At 38.3% G+C, this 22,458-nt stretch overlaps 1 protein-coding gene and 1 pseudogene across 3 annotated transcripts; one reads left to right on the forward strand and one right to left on the reverse strand.

Moving 5' to 3' along the window:
* The first annotated feature begins 438 nt into the window (after positions 1–438).
* Positions 439–4,091, forward strand: LOC122289403 (annotated as a pseudogene).
* A 400-nt stretch (positions 4,092–4,491) lies between these two features.
* On the reverse strand, positions 4,492–20,971 carry LOC122288820 (autophagy-related protein 18f-like). Of its 3 annotated transcripts, none has more exons than XM_043095610.1 (8): positions 20,770–20,971; positions 9,360–9,565; positions 7,719–8,183; positions 7,209–7,640; positions 6,503–6,739; positions 5,612–6,412; positions 5,331–5,510; positions 4,492–4,910 (listed from the first exon to the last, which is right to left on the reverse strand). In XM_043095610.1, the coding sequence occupies exons 1-8, from the start codon at positions 20,801–20,803 to the stop codon at positions 4,908–4,910; spliced, it is 2,358 nt and encodes a 785-aa protein (XP_042951544.1). In that variant the 5' UTR covers positions 20,804–20,971; the 3' UTR covers positions 4,492–4,907. The 3 variants fall into 3 exon arrangements, with proteins under 3 accessions (XP_042951544.1, XP_042951542.1, XP_042951543.1); XM_043095608.1 differs by having other exon boundaries at positions 5,344–5,510; positions 20,770–20,970; XM_043095609.1 differs by having other exon boundaries at positions 5,344–5,510; positions 20,542–20,964.
* Positions 20,972–22,458: the final 1,487 nt, after the last annotated feature.

Consider the following 22,458-nt stretch of genomic DNA (forward strand, 5'->3'; position numbering starts at 1 on the left):
AGGCCTCAGACCCGAATTGTTATGCTCTTTGAATCATTGTAATCTCTACAAAACGCATAGTTTATCACAAACTGAACTACACCTCTTCTTCTTTTAGCTAGTAGGAAGAGCAGAACAACTTTTTTTCTTTGCTTTTACGAAAAGAAAATCTAAGTTTACATTAAAATTAGAAGGATGATATTCGTAAACATATGTATCATTATCAAAAAGTTTATGAATTACATTTTTGTTCAATTTAAAGTACTGTGGTTTAGGGTTGAATTGAGCAAACATTTAAAACTTGTGGAGGTGGAGAGAGCAAAATGTTCATCCCTTCAAAATCAGAATCCAAATCCACCATACTTCCAAGGGAATTTTCCAAAAAAGATCCACCTTATTGAGCGAACATTGATCAAATACATCATGTTAAACTTTGCTGTGGGACCCAAATATGTTCCCAAAGCATATGATAATCCAGGAGATTTCTTAGAATACGAGCTGCCGTTCTCGTAGTCTTCTCCAGAGAGAATATGTTAAACTTAGTTGTGGGATCCAAATATGTTCCCAAAGCAGTTAAATATATGATAACCCAGGAAACTTCTTAATATTCGAGCTGCCGTTCTTGTAGTTTTCTCCAGAGAGAATATGCCAAGTAGTAACTGACAAGGTACGAATTTATTCTCATCGTATGATGTTATGAAAAGCATCCATAAGGGTTTCATAAATGTTTTTCATGATATTATTTCCGATGCTGGGAAAACTTGTGATTTTCTATAGTTATTTGGGCTGAGAATTTCTTAAGCTTCTAGCATGGAAGTGGTGGCTTCGATTGTTGCCGAAGCAGTGGTAGCAATAGGCCGGCTTCTCTGTGGTTCTAACTATTCTATGATCGTGAACACTTTCAAATACCAATCAAAACTTGATGCTCTGGACTTGGAGATGAAACCACTTATGGCTCTCAGAGATGATGTCAAAAATGAAATGGAAGGAGCCGAGATTGCAGGAAAAGTGCCAAGGACTCGAGTCATACAGTGGCTTAAGGAGGTTGATGAGCTTCTGCTTAAAGTCGATCAGATTCAAGCAGTACAGCTTTCTCGACTTCCCTTAAATTGCAGTAAGCGGTATAGAATAAGCAGGGAAACGGCAGAAAACCTCAGAGAGATACAAAGGCTTCTAAAAGCTGGAAGGTTCCACACTGGTAGTGTGTCTGTCAGTTATTCAGCACCCAGTGCAGTAGAGCATATTCCAGGACTTTCAATTCAAGATCAAACAACAGCATCGACAACTTTATTCCAAACTATGACGCTATTGTCTGACCCTACAGTATTAAGGATTGCTATTTGGGGAATGGGAGGTGTAGGCAAGACTACTCTGATAAGAAACTTGAACAATAAGCTCAAGGGTACTTCTTCAATCCAGCCTTTCAGCATTGTCTTCTGGGCTATTGTCTCCAAGAATTTTGACATGAAAAATGTCCAAATACAAATAGCCGAGAGATTGAACTTGAAAGCAAAGAAGGAAAAAAGTACGGAGAGATTGTCTATTCTACTTTATGAAAGACTTGAGAAGGAGAAAAATTTTCTACTGATTCTAGATGATATTTGGGCAAAAATTGATTTGCATAGGTTGGGCATCCCGGAGCCTGAAGTTGAAAAGGGTTCTAAGATCATATTAATAACTCGATCTCTAGATATCTGTAGGTACATGATGACTGATGTTGAAGTTAAAGTGAATGGTTTAAATTATGAAGAAGCTGGGCAATTATTCAGTCGATATACGGGGAGTGTGGTTAGTTCAGAACATATTAGACCCTTCGCAGAAGCAATTGCCAGAGAATGCTGTGGATTGCCATTGGCTATAACCATCGTGGGAGCTGCTATGAGAGGAAAGACAATGGTGCGGCTGTGGGAGGATGCCTTAAACGAGTTGCAAAGATCAAGGCCTAATATAGGAGGCGTTGAGGATGAGGTCTATAAGCCTTTGAAGTGGAGTTACGACTCACTACAAGGTAAAAGAATAAAAAGTTGTTTCCTGTATTGTTCTTTGTTTTCCCGAGGACTTCGCAATTGGAAAAAGTGAACGGGTAAAGTGCTGGCTGGCGGAAGGTTTGCTAGATGAACAAGAAAACTACGAGGCTTCACTCAACAGAGGAATTGCCATGATTGAAACTCTGAAAGGCTCTTGTTTGTTGGAAGAGGGTATCCGTGAGTGCACTGTGAAGATGCATGACGTAGTTCGTGATGTTGCCATATGGATTGCATCCTCATCTGAGGATGAGTGTAAATCCCTTGTCCATTCAGGTATGGGCTTGACTGAGATTTCAGCCGTTGAGTTATTAAATTCTCTCAGAAGAGTTTCTTTCATGAATAACAAGATAAAAATGCTACCTGATCGTGTGATACAATGCCCAGAGGCCACGACTTTGCTACTGCAAGGTGTCGCCTTACAGAGAGATTCCTGCAAGGATTTGGAGCACTCGGAGTCCTGAATCTGGGTAGGACAAACATTCATTCATTGCCTCTTTCTTTGCTTCAACTTGATGACCTCTGTGCTCTCCTTTTAAAGGACTGCCTTTATCTTGAAGAACTACCCTCGCTGGAGAGGCTTAGTAGACTTGAAGTGCTAGATCTCTCTGCCACTCCTATCAGAGAATTGCCAAGAGGGATGGAAAACTTGAGCAACTTAAGGCAACTGATCTTATCCCGCACTCGACACCTAAAAACCATTCAAACTGGAATTATATCGAGGATGTCTTGTTTAGAGTACCTAGATATGACATACAGTGGTTACCAGTTGAGGGTGAAGAGGGTAGTAGAAGAGGAACAGACATCTTTTGAAGAGCTCCTATGCCTTGAGAGGCTACTTGTCTTATTCATCCATTTGGAGAGGATCCCATGTCTCAGCTCTGAACCTCTTTCCTCGGTATATAGATAAAGCAGATTCCAGTTTTTAATTGGCCCACATGCGCACCACTTGAAAGGTAGGCATGTGCATGACAAAAGAACGGTAAGGGCTCTTGATCTTTCTGCAGAACCGATTTGGTGCTTGTTGAGTATTGCCAGCTCTCTACTCTTGAATCATTGTTGGGGACTGAATGAGATGCTAGAAAACTTGGTCATTAACAGCGTTGTCAGCTTCACTAGTTTAAAGTTTCTTACCATCAGACGATCTGATTGCAGTTTTCGGCCAGGAAGAGGAACTTCATCTCGAATATCTGTCATGCATAGAAAGCATTTCAGAACTAGCTTCGCACCTGGGGCTGAGATTTCTGAGACTAAAATCAATAGTAGTGGCAATTGTCCTAAACTAAAGTATATTCTCTCACGTGGTTTCCTCATTCATGACCTGCCAAACCTAGACGTAATCAAGGTGAGCTTCTGTGACGAGTCAGACGAACTATTTAATTGTCTTCCTTCGCAGAATACGGATCCATGTCCTGTTGTCCCAAATCTACGGGTACTGAAATTGAAGGACGTTCCCAAATTAAGGGCTGTTTGCAGAGACGAAGAGACATGGCCATGTCTAGAGCAGGTAGATGTGATAGATTGCAATCTTCTCAGGAAGCTGCCTCTCACAAATCGAAATGCAGAAAACATGAAGAAAATTAAGAGGAGAATCACAATGGTGGAACGAATTGGAGTGGGATGCTGACATAACCAAATCAAACCTGCAGCCTTATTTTCATCCAGCCGAGGCCTCGAGGAACCGCAAGGAGTGGGAGTGAATTGGGACATGAATGTTAACCAGCGACCCTTCACTATCTCAGCGCCCCTCTTTGCTTAACCTCCTTTCCTTCTCTGCCTCACCGAGCCTCCTTTCTCCCCAAGACAGTGGAATGTCAATGCAGGTTAAAGGAATAATGTTTTTCGTCTCTCTCTCTCTCTCTCTCTCTCTACAACGGGTCGACCATGTATTTGTACGTGAATAATACAACCAACGCATTACCAGAAAGAGATCCTGAATAAACACGCTTTCCATTAACGTCACCATCAAACCCTTAAATGGATCCAAATTCACCATGCTTGAAGAGAATTTCCCGAAAAGATCCACCAAATTCACGTTAGATAACTCCCAAAATAGGACGCAGCCTCCAAAGGCCTCACCTTCTCCAATACAGAGTGGTAATGGAATAAATTTTAATCAATAGAAAAAAGAAACATAGGAATTACATGATGCCAATATTTCTATAGGAGAAATATTTTAACTCTAAAGGATTATATAAAAGTAAACCTATAAAGTGACGTGACTTGATATAGTACGTCAGATTGTAAAGTTACTTTTATCGTAAAGTAGATCTAACGAATTCATGAAGGCACATCAGTTTGCAAGTTTACTTATGTGCAATCACTTTGTATCTATAGTACTTTTTCATACATATTGTTAAATTTTGTAATATCTCATTACAGAAGAAACCAACATAAGAACTAATGTATGTAACAGACTTGTTACTATTTTATGCCAAAAAACTATTTATCCACTAATAAATAATAATGAAATAAAGAAGCATACCTCTAATCAAACTCATCAACTTCATCTTCAAAATTATTCTCCTTTTTTACGCTTCCATTATTAGTATTTACAAACTTGAGTTGAGCCTCCATTTTGAAGCTCTCCCTATTATTTACAATCTCATGCTGTTTTTGTTTTTGGGATGTCATTATTATTTGCAAGGCTGTTGGTTTCTACCGGCATCCGAGGACCATCTGAATCAGTTTCTTCAATGGCATTGTGAAATTTTCCTAGTGAAGCATCACTGTCAGTCACAGAATCATGAGAGCTGGAACTGCTTCCGCATGAAAGCCCACTGTTCGCCAACAGACCAGACCTCTTTTTCTTTTTTTCTTATTTTTCAAAATGGAGGAAATTTTATTGCCAGACCAGACCTCTGATGCTGGATTCTCCCATTAACATTGCTGTCCAGGGCAAGCTTACTGTATGACAAGGAAATTGGTACTTCATAATGATAATATGACTTCTTACTGTTGTGCACAAAAAGATATTACACAAGTGAACAGAAGTGAAAGATATTAATATGCACATCAAGCAAAACATACAGTTTTATTTGATTGATAAGCAGCACACCACCCAGTGGGTCTTAATTTCACAACATCCCACTCTTATGGAAGGAAAGGTGTTATGTTAGCTAGAGCCCAGTGGAACATTAAGCAAAACACACGATCCACAGATGTCAAGTTTTGTCAAAGATATTTTTTGATAAATAATTTTTATCCAAGATATAACTTCAAGAATGGAAATATAAAGAATCAGGTACCCATACACCTAAAACATAATCCATATTGATATAAGTAAACACTCGCATCCCCAGAAAAATGTAATATATAAGGACTCACAAAGTTAGTGCACCTTGTTTGCTGGATTTTGGGAGTTGGAAGATATTCAAAAGCTGGAAACAAGCCTTTTGACCTTGCTTCAATTGTGTGAGTTGGAATCCTTTCTGTTTCAAATTCCCCCCCAGAAACATTTTCTTCATCCATTTTGGAGCCTTCCACCATCATTGACTGAAAGTATATCTGGCAAGCAAACGTACAAGCATAAAAAAATCAATGTGGTTGACATAAAACACTAAAACACATACGCACGCACACTCCATCAAAGCAGAATGCAGAAATACTTCAGGTTTTGCCCACAACGGAGCTCGAGGTTCATGCATCTGCAGTTCAGCTTCTGATATATACAAATGATGTTTCTCCTCAGAACTGGTCTTTGCCTTTGTAAATATATCCCCAGCTTCAGGATGAATGCTATTTCCCTTCCTCACTCCTTTAAAATATATTCTAGTGCCGTCTAAATTTTGATTCTCACCATATATGTCAGTATTATCTTCTCTCCCTTTTCGGTTATGTTCCAGACATATATTCCACTTCTGGACAGCCTCAATGACTAATCTTGCATCACATTCTGGTGCTGACTCAGCAGAACTGCTTAATCCAGGCACAACAGCCATTGGACCAAGACAAGTTGATGTTTGCAACATATATTGTGTCAAACAACTGGATGGAAAAAATACCATGAAGTGGTATGTTGCCTTTGAAGAGCTGCAATCCACATATAAAGCATTGCCTCCACAATTGTGGAAAGAAGAAGCAATAGCCCCAGAAAGAAAACTCTTCCTGCCTGTTGCAGCTGCTGCTGCACCACTTACTGTTCCTCTCCATCCATTATTTCCGTTCCTTATCCTACTGACAACAGAAAGTGTAATTGGAGGACCAGCTGCACAAAGGCTCTGTTGATTAGGTGGCCAATTAACTGATGGCTTAGTCAAATTTCTATTCCCGGTAGTAGGACTAACATCAGCAGACTGAAATTTTACTGATCCTCCAACAGGATTAATAGCAAACAGATGGCTAGTCCCCCTTGATGAACCGATCATAATCCAGTTACTGTCGTCACTGAAACTGATATCCTGTATGACCTGAAAAGGTTACCCAAAAAAGAGATAAGTGAGAGATGAAAACAATGACATATTCAATAAGAAACCTTGAAACATGTATCCTGCACTTACTGCATTTGTGAAGCCACGCTGCAGCCTGTAAAGATGTACATGAGATGCACCGGCAGCAGATGTAGAAGAGCTTCTGTGGAGTCCAGGCATTATTTTGAAAACATTTATGATGTGCCCCTTGACCGATGCGGTAACTAAAAGGGTGCCGCTAAGGTCAAAACATAATGCTGAAATATGACTATGGTGTGCCCTGAACTGGGCAATCACAACTTTGCTGACAATATCTCTGACAATGACCTGATAATCACAAGAAAACAATAAGAAACATAGGGAAAAATAACTGAGATGAAAAAAAAAAGGATCAAGCCAGTGTCAGTTCATGAATAGCTTCATTTGTGAATACCACAAAAGTAAGATCTTGCACATAATAAATTGATACCATAGGAAATGCAAGCCTCACAACAAATTATAAGTACCCATATGACAGGTCACACTTAACAACATCTGTCATACAGCTTTTATTGTGCAATAGAATGCATTCACCTAGGGAAAGAAGCAAAATCAAGTAAAATTACATGAACTCTAGCCAATTTTCTTTTTAAAAAAAAAAAACAGAAGAGAAATGGAGCAGGCATATATATGTGGTTTCAGTAACAAGTAAACACAAAGTTGAGAAATACATGTACCATTCCGGCATTTTCTGCATCTGTTAATATCCTATGTGGTTTCAGTAACAAGTAAACACAAAGTTGAGAAATGCATGTACCATTCCAGCATTTTCTGCATCTGTTAATTGGATATTAACAGTCCCATTGATTTGCGAGGCAGGATTCCCTGATTGCATTGAAGTATTACTATCAGGCAGAAGCTCAGAGCAGTACCTGGACAACTTCTTATATCCCACGTCTCCAAGGGTCACAATCCCAGCAGCAAGTTGCTTGCTTGATTCTTTTGCATAGTGAGCCACCATACTCCCATTTGAAGGGAAATCAGGAAAGCTTGCAGAACACATTAAATGTTGTGGACTGACAAGACCTGAATTTGAGGCTACAACCGGACTTCCACTATAAGCAAGCCATCGGGACCCCACAGCAAGGGGTCCATAACCTATGCCACCAGAACCAGGGCACACCGAAACTATAGGGTTCGTAAGAATGGTATATTCCCTCTCTAAAGTTTCGGTATCAAAGCAGTGTATCTGCAATTTGTACCACTTAACTTTTCACCTGATTAGACAGAAGAAAAGGATGCTTGAAAACACACATAAGAAATGTACCTGAGCTGCTTGAGCAATAGCGACAACTCGGGAACTGCACCGTACAGAATAAACAACTGACCTGAACTTTAGCACATGAACATAAGATTGAGATTTAAAGGAATAAAACTGAACAGCAGTAGGCAAAAAACCGCAATCCACTGGATCCTCGCCATTTGGGATGTTCCCATTGCAAGGAGTGGCTACACCATCCTGAATGCTACTACCTGTATAAAGGGACCCATCAGTACAAACTACCAGTAGTGGGTGGCTGTCTGCAAACTTGCCCTGCAACTTCTTTTTGGTGATTGGTTTCGGGAGCATTTGCATAAATGAAACCGGACCGTCATGTCTGGAAACTAGGCCTCGAACATTATCTGCTTCTTCAACATCCCAAACCTGGAAACCAGACCAGTAAGCCAGCAGGAGAACGTGCTGAATGACATCTCCTTCATCCTCTAACTTGTCAAACCCGGCCCAGTTCACCTATATAAATTTTACATGAAAATATGATACCAGTTGTCTCCATGACTAAAACTACTATGATGGGAGTAATTAATATTGAAGCTACATGACTAACACCACCACTTCACACAAAATATACAAGAGCGAGAGAACATACAATAATGTAAAGAAGCATGACTAATCCACGTCAATGCAACACAAGATTCAACCATATAATGCAGGTCTTGTCCACCATCAATGTGAATTTATCAAAGAAAAATAAAATATTGAGTCTGAAATTCCCAACTGAATGGCCATGCATTATTATGGCATAATAACACCTCACTCACACCCTGTATGTGCTCATTCAAGCACATCTAACTTCAAGTAATTATTTATTTAGATTCAAATTCCCTGTAATCATACAAATACTTTCATTAGTATTCCAAATGGTTTTTTCTCAGTTCTGTATAAAAAATTTTTAAAAAAAGGGGGAAAAAAAAAGTCTCCATTAGTGGGGCCTTATTAACATTTTCCCCTTGATTTATGGTTACATAATATAAGGGTGCTACCATGAGATCTTCTATGAGTTATCTTGTGAACACTCTCCTAGGGATATAAGACCAAATAGGGGCAATATTGATCATATCCTTCAATAATATCAAACATCAACTACAGAACTTAATTACCAAGTTTCCATTGTAGAAGTTGAAGTCTACAAGTTTAATTGCACATGAACTACTAGAGAAGCAGCAAGTCATTTTTTAATAAAAGAATAAATTTTAAATAGCAGAATCATCAAACAAGTTGTGTATAAGACTTAAATCATGGCTTATTAAAAAAAAAAAAAAAAAGAAGCTTTCATGGCGGTCCAAATCTATTAGAAACTCTGGCCTCGTTTGTGTACTTAAAATTCTAAGTTTTCTGAAAAGATTTTTATTTTCTATGCAAGCAATCTTTTAACGACCCAATTAGAAGGTCTTTTTTTTTTTTTTGAAGTGGTTTTTCTATCCACAGGGGGCATTATGCAATCAAATTAACCCGAAAATAAAAACATACCAATACTCATTGCATATACACCATAAATGAACTGATATAGTGTAACAAGGACTCCACTTTTTTTATAACAACTCCCACTTGGGAAAAGCTAAAAATGTTTTATATATCTTGGATTGAAAATACTTCAACGGAAACAAACAAACCCATTACACCTCATACCTGATCATGGCTGGCATCATGATCCCTATCCACAATTGATGACGCCGCCGAGGCCGCAGAGCGTGCCACTGTCGATGCCCCCGATGACACGATCCTCAGGTAGCTGGAAATGGCACGAAAAGAGCTCGGCATAAAGCTGTTGGGCCGCCCTGGCTTTGGCACACCACCCTGCTGTTGTTTCTGGCCTTCATTCCTCATTCCAAAAACTAAAGAGAGCAAAATAGCCAATGTTCAGAAAACCAAAATCAACGATACTCCGATAGTCCGTAATCATAAACCAAGAATGTTTCTGTTTTCTCTTCGAAGCAAAACCCAAGAAGCACAAAGCACACAATCAACATCCACTAATGAATTACAAAAAATGAGAGCTTCTACGGAGAAGCCACTGTAGTGGTGCACACTTTGCACTCACTACGTGGCAGCCCGACAGAATTTTTTTTTTTTTTCCTAACCAAAACGCACGTTTTGATTGCATTTGAAATTCTGTTTTTGATTTAGCCCCATTCGAATCCATCCCGCGAAGACCCTCCTCCCTCGACAGCGACCGGCGTGCACGTCCTCTGCCCAGAGCCTCCCGGCGACGTCGTCGGTCTCGTCAGCGCCACCGATCGGCACTGCCACGTCTGCCGCGTCGCCGCACTCCCCGGTCGGTATATTTCGGGGTACTGCAACTGTTTCCCCCTCGAAAATAACCCCCCGGCATCGTCGAGCACTGCAACTTTTTCCCCCCGCGAAAATAACCCCCCGGCGCCGACGTGTCCATGTGAAACGGCAGCTTCCAAAGCGCCTACTTCTGCCGAGCACTGCAAGTTGCTGCGAGTTGAATAAACGTACGAAACCAGCGAGAAGGACTCGGCTGCTCTGTTTCCCAACGGTTTGGTCAGCTTGGTTGGTAAATATTTTTCATTTTATTGTCAATACATTGGTATGAGTTTGATGTGTACATCGCTTTGTGTTTCTGAGATGGGTATTGTGGGTTAGGGCATGTGGGGAAAAATTGTACGGTGTGAATGTGGAAGAAACCCAACTGGTAACCGATTATTTATTCTCCTCTGCTTTCGAACTATACTCTGTTTGATGGAAGAAACCCATGTATGACCGAGTTGAGTCGAATAATATTGCTGTTTTCTGCTTTCAGTATATATATCTTGTCTGTGGGCTCTGTCTGGTGTGATATTTCGAACCTGCGAGTGCATGCAACATGGAGAGGATTATGCATTAATTGAACCAGTAGGTCCTTTTCTTTATAACATTATATGTACATGTACTTTCATTAAAGAGTGGTAATGAGAATATGGTGCAGAAAATTAATGACGTGAATCTACCCATAAATATTGAGGCTGTAAATGGGTTTAGTTTTAATGGGGTAGCTTTGATTCTATGTGGTTGGATTGAAGGTTGATTGAGGGAAAATAGCTTTTTTTTTTTTTTTACCAGTAGATATGGGTGGGGGGCCTCACTCACATGTATTGGATGAAATTATTACAAGTGTAGAAAAAGATAAAGCTAAGACAAAGCGAAGAAGAGAGGGTGGTTTAGCAAAAAACTAAAAATAGTTTGATCCGGTGGGGCTGCATTTTTTTGTTTGGTTGCTTTGACGACTTGAATTTGGTTTTCATTGCATATTTAGTCAAAATTACAATTTGGTGCACCATGATTGATTATGCTTTCATGTTTAATTGGGAAATTTATAATGGCAAGTTGACGAGAAAGCATTAATTTTTACTGCAGCGTGGTTTTAATGTAATGTAAAGATGTCATGCCCCCCAACTTCCAATCCTGTTGACTTTAGCCCATTTGATACTTCATTTCGGGTATGGAGCTATTTGAATTTAAAAATTTCAGAAATTAACCGGATTAATTTTTATAGAGTTATTCCATTTGGACTTACAATGTGTACTGTTTGAATAGCTGCCAGCTTATAATCCGGATGACCCAACGCAAGCGGCGCCGTTGTCGTCAAATGTGCCAACCCCTGCAGTTGACGAACAAAATGTCGGCAGTACATCACCGAGTACTGATGCACATTTGCATGATGCCGACGGTATTAGATATATGTTTGCCTTGATTATAGTCCTCAGTAATATTGTTTTCATGCTAATCCATTGATTCTGTGAATAAATGCAGAGTTGTTATTCGACTTAAATGAAGATTTGGAGGGTACCACTATTGTCGAAGATGATGAAATGAGGGTTGAAGAACCAAGATCAGGCATGGAGTTTGAAAGTGTGAAAGAGCTGACGGCCTACTATAAGCAATATGCGAAGCAAGAGGGTTTCGGTGTACGGACACAGAGAACTAGAAAAGATGATGAGGGGAGGCCTGTGTATGTGACTGTTGGTTGCGCCCGTGGCGGAAAGTACCAACCTAAGAATAGTAATATGTCGAAGCCACGGCCAACAACCAGAACAGATTGTAAAGCAAGAGTAAATGCTACGTTGAGCAAGAATGAAAAGTGGGTTTTCACAACTGTTGAAATTGTGCACAACCACATAACTGTGAGCCCCAAGAAAACCAGACTGTTACGATCGCACAAGTTTCTAGACGAATATAGCCAAAGGATCCTGGACCTGAATGATCGAGCCGGAATAAAAATGAACAAAAATTTTAATTCTCTTGTTGTTGATGCGGGGGGTTATGAGAATTTAACTTTTCAAGAGAAAGATTGTCGGAATTTCATTGATAAGGCCAGACATTTACGGTTGGGTAAAGGAGGTGGCGAAGCCCTTAATCATTATTTCCAAAGAATGAGAGACCGGAATGATGGCTTTGTTTCTAACATGGACGTGGATGATGATGGTAGGCTACGAAATGTGTTTTGGGCTGATGCCCATAGTCGAGCAACTTATGAATATTATGGCGACGTAGTAACTTTCGATACTACGTACCTAACAAATAGGTACGGGATGCCTTTTGCCCCATTTGTTGGTGTTAATCATCATGGGCAGTCCATTTTATTAGGGGCGGGATTGATTTCAACTGAGGACACACATACTTTTGTCTGGTTGTTCCAAATGTGGTTGGATTGTATGAATGGTCAGGCCCCCCACGCCATCATAACCGACCAATATCGGGCAATGAAGAATGCTATTGCCATTGTATTCCTCGAATCTCGTCATAGATATTGTCTGTGGCATATCATGCGGAAACTTCCAGAGAAGCTAGGATCTCACGCCAAATTCTCAGCGGGGTTGAAGACTGACATTCAACTTGCAGTATATGACTCACAGACCACATCAGAATTTGAGGCAAGTTGGGGTGAACTACTTAGAAAGTATGATCTGGTTGGCAATAAATGGCTTCAGGCCTTATTCGAGGAAAGGTCTTTTTGGGTTCCGGCTTATTTGAAAACTGAATTTTGGGCGGGTATGAGTACGACTCAAAGTTCGGAAAGCATGAATGCATTTTTCGATGGGTATGTCCATTCTGGAACCACGTTGAAGGAATTCGTGGACCAGTTTGATAATGCCCTTAGAAAGAAGGTTGAGGTAGAGACCACTGCTGACTTCAATTCTATGAACCAAACAATTCCCTGTGTTTCTCATTTTAACATTGAGAAACAGTTTCAAAAGTTATACACGAATGCAAAGTTCAAAGAGGTCTAAAAAGAATTGCTAGGGCTAATGTGTTGTAATTGTTCGTTGGTAAGCACACAAGGTTGCATTTTAAAATACGATGTATTGGATGAAATATCTGCTGATGACCACATCAAGACAGTAAATTTTGAAGTTTACTTTAATGAAGAAGAAGTGGAGGTAAAATGCACATGTGCACTATTTGAGACCAGGGGGATTCCTTGTAGGCATTCACTTAGAGTTTTGCAGTTGAAAAAGATTAATGTGATGCCAGATGTATATGTATTGGATCGCTGGAGAAAAGACATAAAGAGGAGATATACATTACTCAGAAGTAGTTACGATGACCAGTGGGACAGATCAGATGCACGCAATTATGAGGTTGTGGTTAAACGATGTATGAAATTAGCAACCAAAATTTCCTCAGATAATGGAAAGGTCAGCGCTTTCCTGCGTGTTGTTGATGACTTTGAGAAAAAGTGTGAAGGTTCAACACCAGAGTCGACATTCGAACAAACGAACAAAATTCCAACAGTGGTCGTAGATACGGGTGTGAAGATCTTAAGCCCTAACGTCGTCCGAGGGAAAGGGAGACCCCCAAGCAAGAGGAAGGTTCCCCCTGTGGAAAAGATAGCAAACAAGAGAAAAAAACCGGTAACTTTACATCTAATTTTTTAACCCTTGAATGGTTTGTATTATGGCACTTAATTGTATTTCTATAAATTTTATGGAACTTAAACGCAAAGGAAAATATTGGTAGATGAACCAGAACTGGGTGATGGGATTGGTGTCGGTACACAAGAGAGCATTCTTACACAATCAACTACACAAGGGAGTTTGGATGGGGTATGTGTGACGCCCCCAAATTCCGTTTGGGATTGGACGGACATTTGAAGCGTCGAGACATGCAACACAAGGTTACCTGCCCCCGTTCATGACATATAAGATGTAATAATCCTAACATGCATCTAGCATTATGCAATATTCGCAGCGGATAATTTTTTTCTTTAGCAATACTATGCACCAAATTGAAAATATCCCAAATGCTTAAAACATACTTCATACATAAAAATCCATTGAACAACTAAGATCACAACACTAGTCCAAAATGGTTATGATCCAAAAAGTAGTAGAGATGCAACTCAATCGTACAAGTAGTAATTTACGTTAATTACTATATCAACATTTATGTCGCACCGTCACTTAGTCAATTGTATCTAGTTGATCAGCTCCTGATTCTTCTTCAGGTCCTGTAACAAGATCTACCATTCGGGGGGAATGGTAGTTGGGACTACCAAAGTGAGATTTGATTACAAATCTCAGTAAGTTAACAAAAAACTTCCACACAAGCTAATGATGCATGGATGTCAGTAAAAGCATAAATGCATAATCAAATTCATAAGAAATTAAAGCATAACTTGGAGTACAACATAGCATAATTGACATAACTTAAATTGAAACATGAACTGAACTTGACTTGCAACTTGACTTAGCATGAACTTGCTCTGAAACTTGAATTAACATGAAAATACATACTCCACAGTTGTTGTGGCCCCATGCATTCTACACAAACTTGACTTAACATGAAAAATACATACTCCACAGTTGTTGTGGCCCCATGTATTCTATACAAACTTGACTTAACATAAAAAATACATACTCCACAGTTGTTGTGGCCCCATGTATTCTATGTGTAAATACATACTCCACAGTTGTTGTGGCCCCATGCATTCTACACATCACAATGCAGTTAAATACATACTCCACAGTTGTTGTGGCCCCATGTATTCTACATAAACTTAACTTAACATTAAAAATACATACTCCACAGTTGTTGTGGCCCCATGTATTCTATGTGTAAATACATACTCCACAGTTGTTGTGGCCCCATGTATTTTACGCATCACATTTGTAGTTAAATACATACTCCACAGTTGTTGTGGCCCCATGTATTCTACATAAACTGAATATACTCAAGATGAAACGTGACTGGAATATGAAAGGACTGAAGCCCTGACGTAACATAACGTGACTTGCACATAATTTGAAATACATAACCAACTTGAGATAGTAACATTTCGTAACATGGCATAACATATAACAAACAACATATTTAGCATGACATATTTGTAATGTATAGTAATACATGACAGAATATATTGTGTAACAGATAAAAATTGATGACAGAATAAATTCTGTATAATAGACAATTACATGATAACTTGGCATGGCATGACATATATGATAACATACATACATACACTGTAATTCTTTTACTTAGCACACATACACAGTAGACTGCTAGTAAGTTAAAAGCTAACTTACCTCGATCTCCGCGTTTCTTATAAAACTTCAAGTGCGATCACGAGGAACTGTAATTAGTGATTCTAAAAGTTAGAACTAAATCACTAATAATTTGAAATATGGAAAATACTAACTTAAAGAGTAAAATTTTCATTTTACTCTCTACATGTGGGAAAATGACCGTTTTACCCATAACTTAAGGATTTTGCATACTAACTCCAAAAGTTTCCAAAATTTACATTCCTCATGTAAATCTTGTCCTAAACTTAAATATCAACTCAGAAAAATTTAAAACAAAACACAACTATGAAGAACACACTATGGTCGAAACATCCATAGGCCATTTCCCCTTATTTTTGTTGCAATTCCTTCCAACTTCAAAACTCATGCTTAAACCAAAATTTTGCAACAAACATCTTCCAATCCTAAGTTCAAAACCATACTTAAAACATCCATTTAGAAAAAGCTAATAATTAACACCAAACTTTTTTGTAAAAAAATCCAAGCACTTGAATCACAAGTTTTGACCTTAAATCAAAACATCTCCAAGAATTTCAAAAATCAAATCTTACTTCTAACATATTAATAATATCATCCTAACATCAACCATGCTTTAAATCATCAAACTAAAGTCACCAAAATCACAAAATAAAATTTAGAGTTTTTGGTTTTACACTTAGTCCAAAAACAGAAACTTTTTCCTCAACTAGTTTTGATAAATCTCTTGATCTATGACTTATAAATATATGATCTTCAAACCAAACCATTACATGGTTTAAAAAGATGTCCTAAAACATATATAAGCTTCTAATTCAAGATCACATGGTTAGAAATTAACCAAAACATAAATTTAGCCAAGAATATCCACACTTTGGCTTATTTGAATATCTCTTTGCATAAAATTTCATATCTTTGAAACTAACATCAAATATCTTCAAAATAATAATATAACATGTATATAAGATGTTTAGGATCCTCCAATAAAATTATCAAAGTCATTAGAATAGGTTTAGACCACCAAAGAGTTAAACTTTCTCAAAACAGAAACTGTTTTTCCTCTTGCAGTTTCTAAGTTTCTAAATCTAAGAACATCTTTCATCAAAACCTTTAATCATGCAAAAATCCTCAACCAATAGTCACATATACATGTTAACAATACTCCATAAAAATTTCGGACCAATATCTATCCATTAGTTTGGTCAAAAACTCCAAACTATAACATACTCTCCAGATTCACGCCCAGAATGACCTTTTCATGGTTAAAAATACTTTTGACTGACCAAATGATCATGGAATGATACAAAAAATACATCTACGGAAACTAGACTCAAAGAGGAACAACTTATATGAAGGAGACTTTATGATAAAACACTTACAAAAGCTTCGAAATAGGTGTGCAAAAGAACTCCTAAAAGCTGTCCGAGAGAGAGTGTTTGGTATTCTTTCAATGGAAAGCATAAATGAAGATAATTTCGTGGGGAGGGGTGGCTGGAGATACTTGTGGATAAGATATGGAAGAGATGAGGCTGGAGTGAGAGTTAAGTGTAGTTTTCTCTTACCCAAAAAAAATCTATAAATGATTATCTTATAATATTCTATCCAATAATATCTAAAAAAAATCAACTTAAGATATTTTTATCTAATAATATCTATCAACTCAAAATATTTTTACCCAATAATATTCACAAAAATTACCTCAAGATATTTCTTTTTATCTAATAATATCTACAGTTTTGAACAGACGTTTTGTCCGAAAATATGAAAAAATGTTATTGCGCCATAAGACTTTAAATAACCCTCCGAGTCTAATGACACAAACTATAATACATTTTGACACTTCTAACTATCTCCAATAATCAAAAATACACTTATGATACCATAGTAAATAATAACACTAACTATATAGTTAGACAAAAACCTATACGATAAATGGAATCGTGAAAACTTATGAGGTTTTCACGAGATTCCTAAAGTTAATAGAAATTTCACAATTGAATTTCTAGCGGGCTGTTACAGTATGTGAGTTCAATACGTGAACATATATGCTTGAGGTAATCAAGACTTATCATTTTTAAAACTAAAAAATGATGCATTACAACTTTAGTTTTTAATATAGTTCTTTTTGGTACAGATGTGTGACCGAGTTGATGCACACTAGTAAGTGATATGCCGATGGGAATCATTAGTTTTGGAAGTGTTGGGATTGGGTATTTTGCAGTTTGTGTATGTTGGGATGAGAAATATTTTGGACCACTATGGATCGGGTATGGAGCAGAATTTGAGGTTTTTTATACGTGTGCTGGATTTTTTGGACCTCTTGAAGAGACTTGGTGTATATGCTCAGGTATGGCATGTGTTGGGATTGAATATTTTATAGGAAATATTATGCATGTGAATCATTATTTATAGTTTTTAGATATGCTCAGGTATGGCATGTGTTGGGATTGAATATTTTATAGGAAATATTATGCATGTGAATCATTATTTATAGTTTTTAGTTTACAAGTGATGGCTTTATGAACTTGCAGGGGTATGCCGTACGGGTAAACCGGAAATCAGATAATGCAGTGTTGGTACAATTTTTGGAGAAATCCTGGAGAAAGTTTGATGCCGACCAAGTGGAGAAGCATATTTGCACTTTGTAAAGCTGTACAAAGATAGCAAATCAGTTTGTAAAGATCTTCTATCACTCTGTAAAGATGCAAATCAGTTTGGATACGATGCAGTACATGACATTCAATCTAATTAGTAAATATTTGAAATTGGGAATCATATTACTAATGTGTTGGATCAACCCAAAATTGTTGATGCACAGAAATTTCAGATTCTCATATCCTAGACAGGCCGGTGTATATACTTCGGGACCCATGGAAAAAACATCCATAAGTATTGCAGTTTACCTATCACAGTTTAAGACCACTTTACCTTCTAGCATGCACCAAGTGGAACATCATAAATTCCAACAAAACCCTTAACAAAATAGTCAGTTTTTAACTAGTAGGTTAGAGTCGACATTACATCAAAAGACCAGGCCATAGTACGACTTGCAGTTTAGATACTTACTTACATACACTTTATCCAAACCAACCCAAAATAATTACAAAAACAACAACCCAATACAAGCATAGTAATTTCTGTTTTTCCCTAAGAAGAGTAGTCTCTCGCTTTCGTACTTTATCTTCCAGATTACGAACTTCATTCTCGCGCACCAATACGTCATCCCACATCTTCCAAACTTTACTCTCTCTTACACGAATGTTTTCCTCTAGCAAGTGCAGTATATCTGCCCAAACAAAAAATTCACATTTCGTCGCTTCTCCCTGCACACAATTAGGTTCTTTAATCGTTAGAAATGACCACTTAATGAAGCATAAAAGTCAATAAAGGAATTATTGCTTTACCGTTTTATAGTTTGGGCACGCGAAAAATTTCCTATTAGGATTTTTCGTTGTGAGCGACGTCTTTAGTCGTGCTTTGGAACCAAACCAACAACTGGGTGTTTCGAAAACACTTTCATCAGGTGCAGACGATGATGATTGTGTAGATGGCATGACTGATTCTGCAATCACTGCACAACAGTTCAGATTTGTCATTATGGAACAAGGTTGACAAAACATTCTTCCATAAGTTCAGTGAATTCGTCAATGGTACCATGGAAGACAACCATTCTGGAAATTTACACAATGAAATTTCTGAGTGAAAATGTATTTGATCTGAAATTTCAATTAAAAACTTTAATCATCATACAGACTGCTTTAATTAACTCCATTTCTTGAAATATAAAGTCTAAGAGGTAACTTAGAATTAACTCTATTAACTTTGGTGAATTAAGTAAGAAGCATAAATTCTACCTTTCCCTAAGATGTGTCACCAATCTCATAAATCTAGAAGAGGCAAAATGGTTAGCTATAGTCAATTATTACACAACAACAATACATGCCATACACCAAAATTCTCAGCTTCTATTTCAAATTAAATGGGATCCCGAGGGGTGGGGTGCATCATGTGACCAAGATACCTAATATCCATTTCGAAATGAAATAGCTAAAAACCAAACACGAAACAATTACCTGCTATTTTACTTGGTATTAATGGAAAGATCATGAAACAGAACACCATTTCAGCATCAACCAGTAGATATGGTTGCTCATATGCAGAATTCAGTCATCTAGACGATTTCTTGATGGAAAGTATGGAAATTCCAACAACTATGATTTTACTTGGTCATTAATGGAAATATCATGAAACATAACACCATTTCAGTATCATACAAGAAATATCATAAAACAACTACACCATTTCAGTATCATGAAACAAATATCATGAAACAGAACACCATTTCAGTATCCATCATGATTAAACAGAGATTTCAAATGCAAATTAATCTCGAAGGGTGGACATAAAAATTTATACATTTATGCACACATGTTAAATATTGGCAATATTTTTCATTTCGCATCTAGGGTTTCTATTAGGTAGCATCCTAATCAAACTTTTTTCTAGCAACTTCCGGTCTATTAGGTTTCCAAATGCAGTTCACTATACAGAGAGAAAAAAACATTGAGTAAAAAAGTGCATGCAAATTTTTTTTCCTAAACCCTAGAATACAAATTACCCTCCCGCAGATCTGCGGGCTTCAATGGACTGAGGGCCAAGCATCGGTGGAATGACCAAGATCGGCAACCACTGGTTCTGCGTCGGTGGTTTGAACGGAAGCCCAGGAGCCGATTGTGGTTTGAACGGCAACCAGTGGTTCTGCGTCGTGGGGGGATGTGTATTCTACGGAGAGCAAGGCAGATTGTGGGGAATGGAGCATGGATTCAGAGGATTCAAGGGGAAATGGCCGAGTCCATTTCGTGAGAGCTTGAGGGATTCAAGGGGAAATGGCCGACTCCATTTCGCGAGGGCTTGAGGGATTCAAGGGGAAATGGCCGACTCCATTTCGCAAGAGCTTGAGGGATTCAAGGGGAAATGGCCGAACCCATTTCGTGAGGGCTTGAGGGATTCAAGGGCAGATTCTCTGTTTCGTGAGGGCTGTAAGGGGTCGGGGGAAGAGTTAGGGCTTCCTCGGGAATTAGGGATCCCCAGGGCCCCCCGGCTTCGAGATGAGAGATTGTCTGTGAACCGGTTCGGTGCAGTTTTAGTGAACCCGGCCTACACGTCATGCGTGCAACGGCTTCAGCCAAACAGTGGCTTCCGCGTAGATTATTTCTACAAAAAATATACCCACAATCTGTTTTTTTTTTTTTTTTCCTTTTAAAAAAAAAAAAAAAACTCTTTGACAATGATTTCTGTTGGCGCACCTCCAATTCTGTAATAAAACACAATGAAACGACGGAAGTGCTTTAAGAGAGCGAAGTTCAGAATAAAGTGACAGCTAATAGCAACAGCAACGCAGCAATCTTTAGTGGCTGATCACAACAAAATAATCAACGGAAAAAAAAAAAGGAATTTTGTTTGAAATGTGGATGGTTTTTTTGTTTTTTTAATCAATAATAAGAGTTTATCGAAGAGCACCAAGCACAGCTTACGTATACGGAACAAATAAAAGAGAACACTGGGCATGATTGACTGCGGAACAGGGATTTGTGAATGTTTGAAAAAACAAAGATTGCGAGATCGGAGGGGAGAGTGAGAGAGTGGATTTGGGTAATGGGAGAAGGAAAATTAAAAAGAATAGTACGAGGAAATGGGTACGTTTATCTCCCCGTCTTTTCCAGTCGCAATCTGTCAAACGGACTTTTCACTTCCTTTCACCTCTGTATATAAAGTAACGTGATTATCAAGGCTTGCCAATGAAGCCAGGTTTTCTTGTCAACCAAGCCAGTGAATCCGATGGAGTTAATTTCTCATCATATATAAAGTAAGTAAAATTATAGTTACAATTACAATTATATATTAATTTATATATTAATATAATGTGATTGGTTAAAAAATAAATTTTATTAAAAATAATATTAATTTTAATTTTAATTATAAATAAATCAATATTAATACATATATTAATACACAACTGTACTTATATATAATAAAACTCATTAAGTAATAAAACACCTCCCGAGATTTTGGCAGTTTCTTGCCATTTAAGTTATTTAACGCAAAGTCATTGATTACATAAAGAGTTGTTCTATATGCAAGCACACCGCGGACGAAAATGCGGACCATTGATGACGTGGTAAGTAAAAAAAAAAAAAAAAGCAAAACAGTGTAAGGAGGGAAAACACGAAACGTGCTTCAGAAGATTTGTCTCTCCCGTCCGTCCGCTGTAGCCTCTGCGAGCAGCTCTGCAGACCATTCCCGAAATCCCAGCCTATTTTCGCCATTTTAATCTACGCTGCCGATTGGCCGATCTCCTCCACGACCCACCTCCTAAGCAAGCCTCTCATGGTCGTTTCCATCGGTCCCCCTTTCTCGCAAGCCTCTCATGGTCGTTTCCGTCGGTCTCCCTTTCTCACAAGCCTCTGTCAACAAGTTGTCTATCGTTCTCTAGATCTCAGATTCACATTGCCCCCTTCACGGCGTCTCCATCTCCATCTGGATAAGCCTCTATCTCACAGTCGTCGCTCTGCCCCTCTCTGCCTCTCTAATGGATCCGCCAGTGGTAAGTTAAACACATGTATCTTCAACGTTTCACTTTTCTAGTTTAGATATTTTCATGGCCTTTCAATTTTATTGTGTCATGCGGGGGTGGGGGTATTAAAGCTACACTTAATTCTGATGAATTTAGGTAAATCGAACTGGATACGTTTGGGAGTGAGCCTGCAACTAGTAGTAATCCAGCCCTGCCATTTGTAGTTTGAGATTTGAGACAATCAGAAAGATTCAAATCGCTAGGATCCAGAAGGAAAGGAGCTAATGATTTAGGAGCTGAGATTGGTCTCCAGAGAGAGAGAGAAACTAACCATAGGAACCAAAAAAACCTTTTCTCAGCCTGAAATACGAATGGGAAAAGGAACCCCTAAAAGAAGTACATGATATGGTACAAGAGATATGATTTTCAAGCGGAAGTTGGGTTGTTTCCATGATACGACTCCAGCATTTTCCAGTTAAAGCCACCAACCGAGCCTTCCTGTCATGAATGTTACGAAACAGAGGACACTCAATGTGGCTACCTTACCATGAGTTGGGGTATACATGCAAAGGCTTATTATATAGTATATAGCATAACTTTATATATTACAAGAAACTTTGTGAATAAGTGATGAAAGTACTGAATCTTA

Source organism: Carya illinoinensis, chromosome 12, assembly GCF_018687715.1.
Source record: "Carya illinoinensis cultivar Pawnee chromosome 12, C.illinoinensisPawnee_v1, whole genome shotgun sequence".
Taxonomy (NCBI): domain Eukaryota; kingdom Viridiplantae; phylum Streptophyta; class Magnoliopsida; order Fagales; family Juglandaceae; genus Carya; species Carya illinoinensis.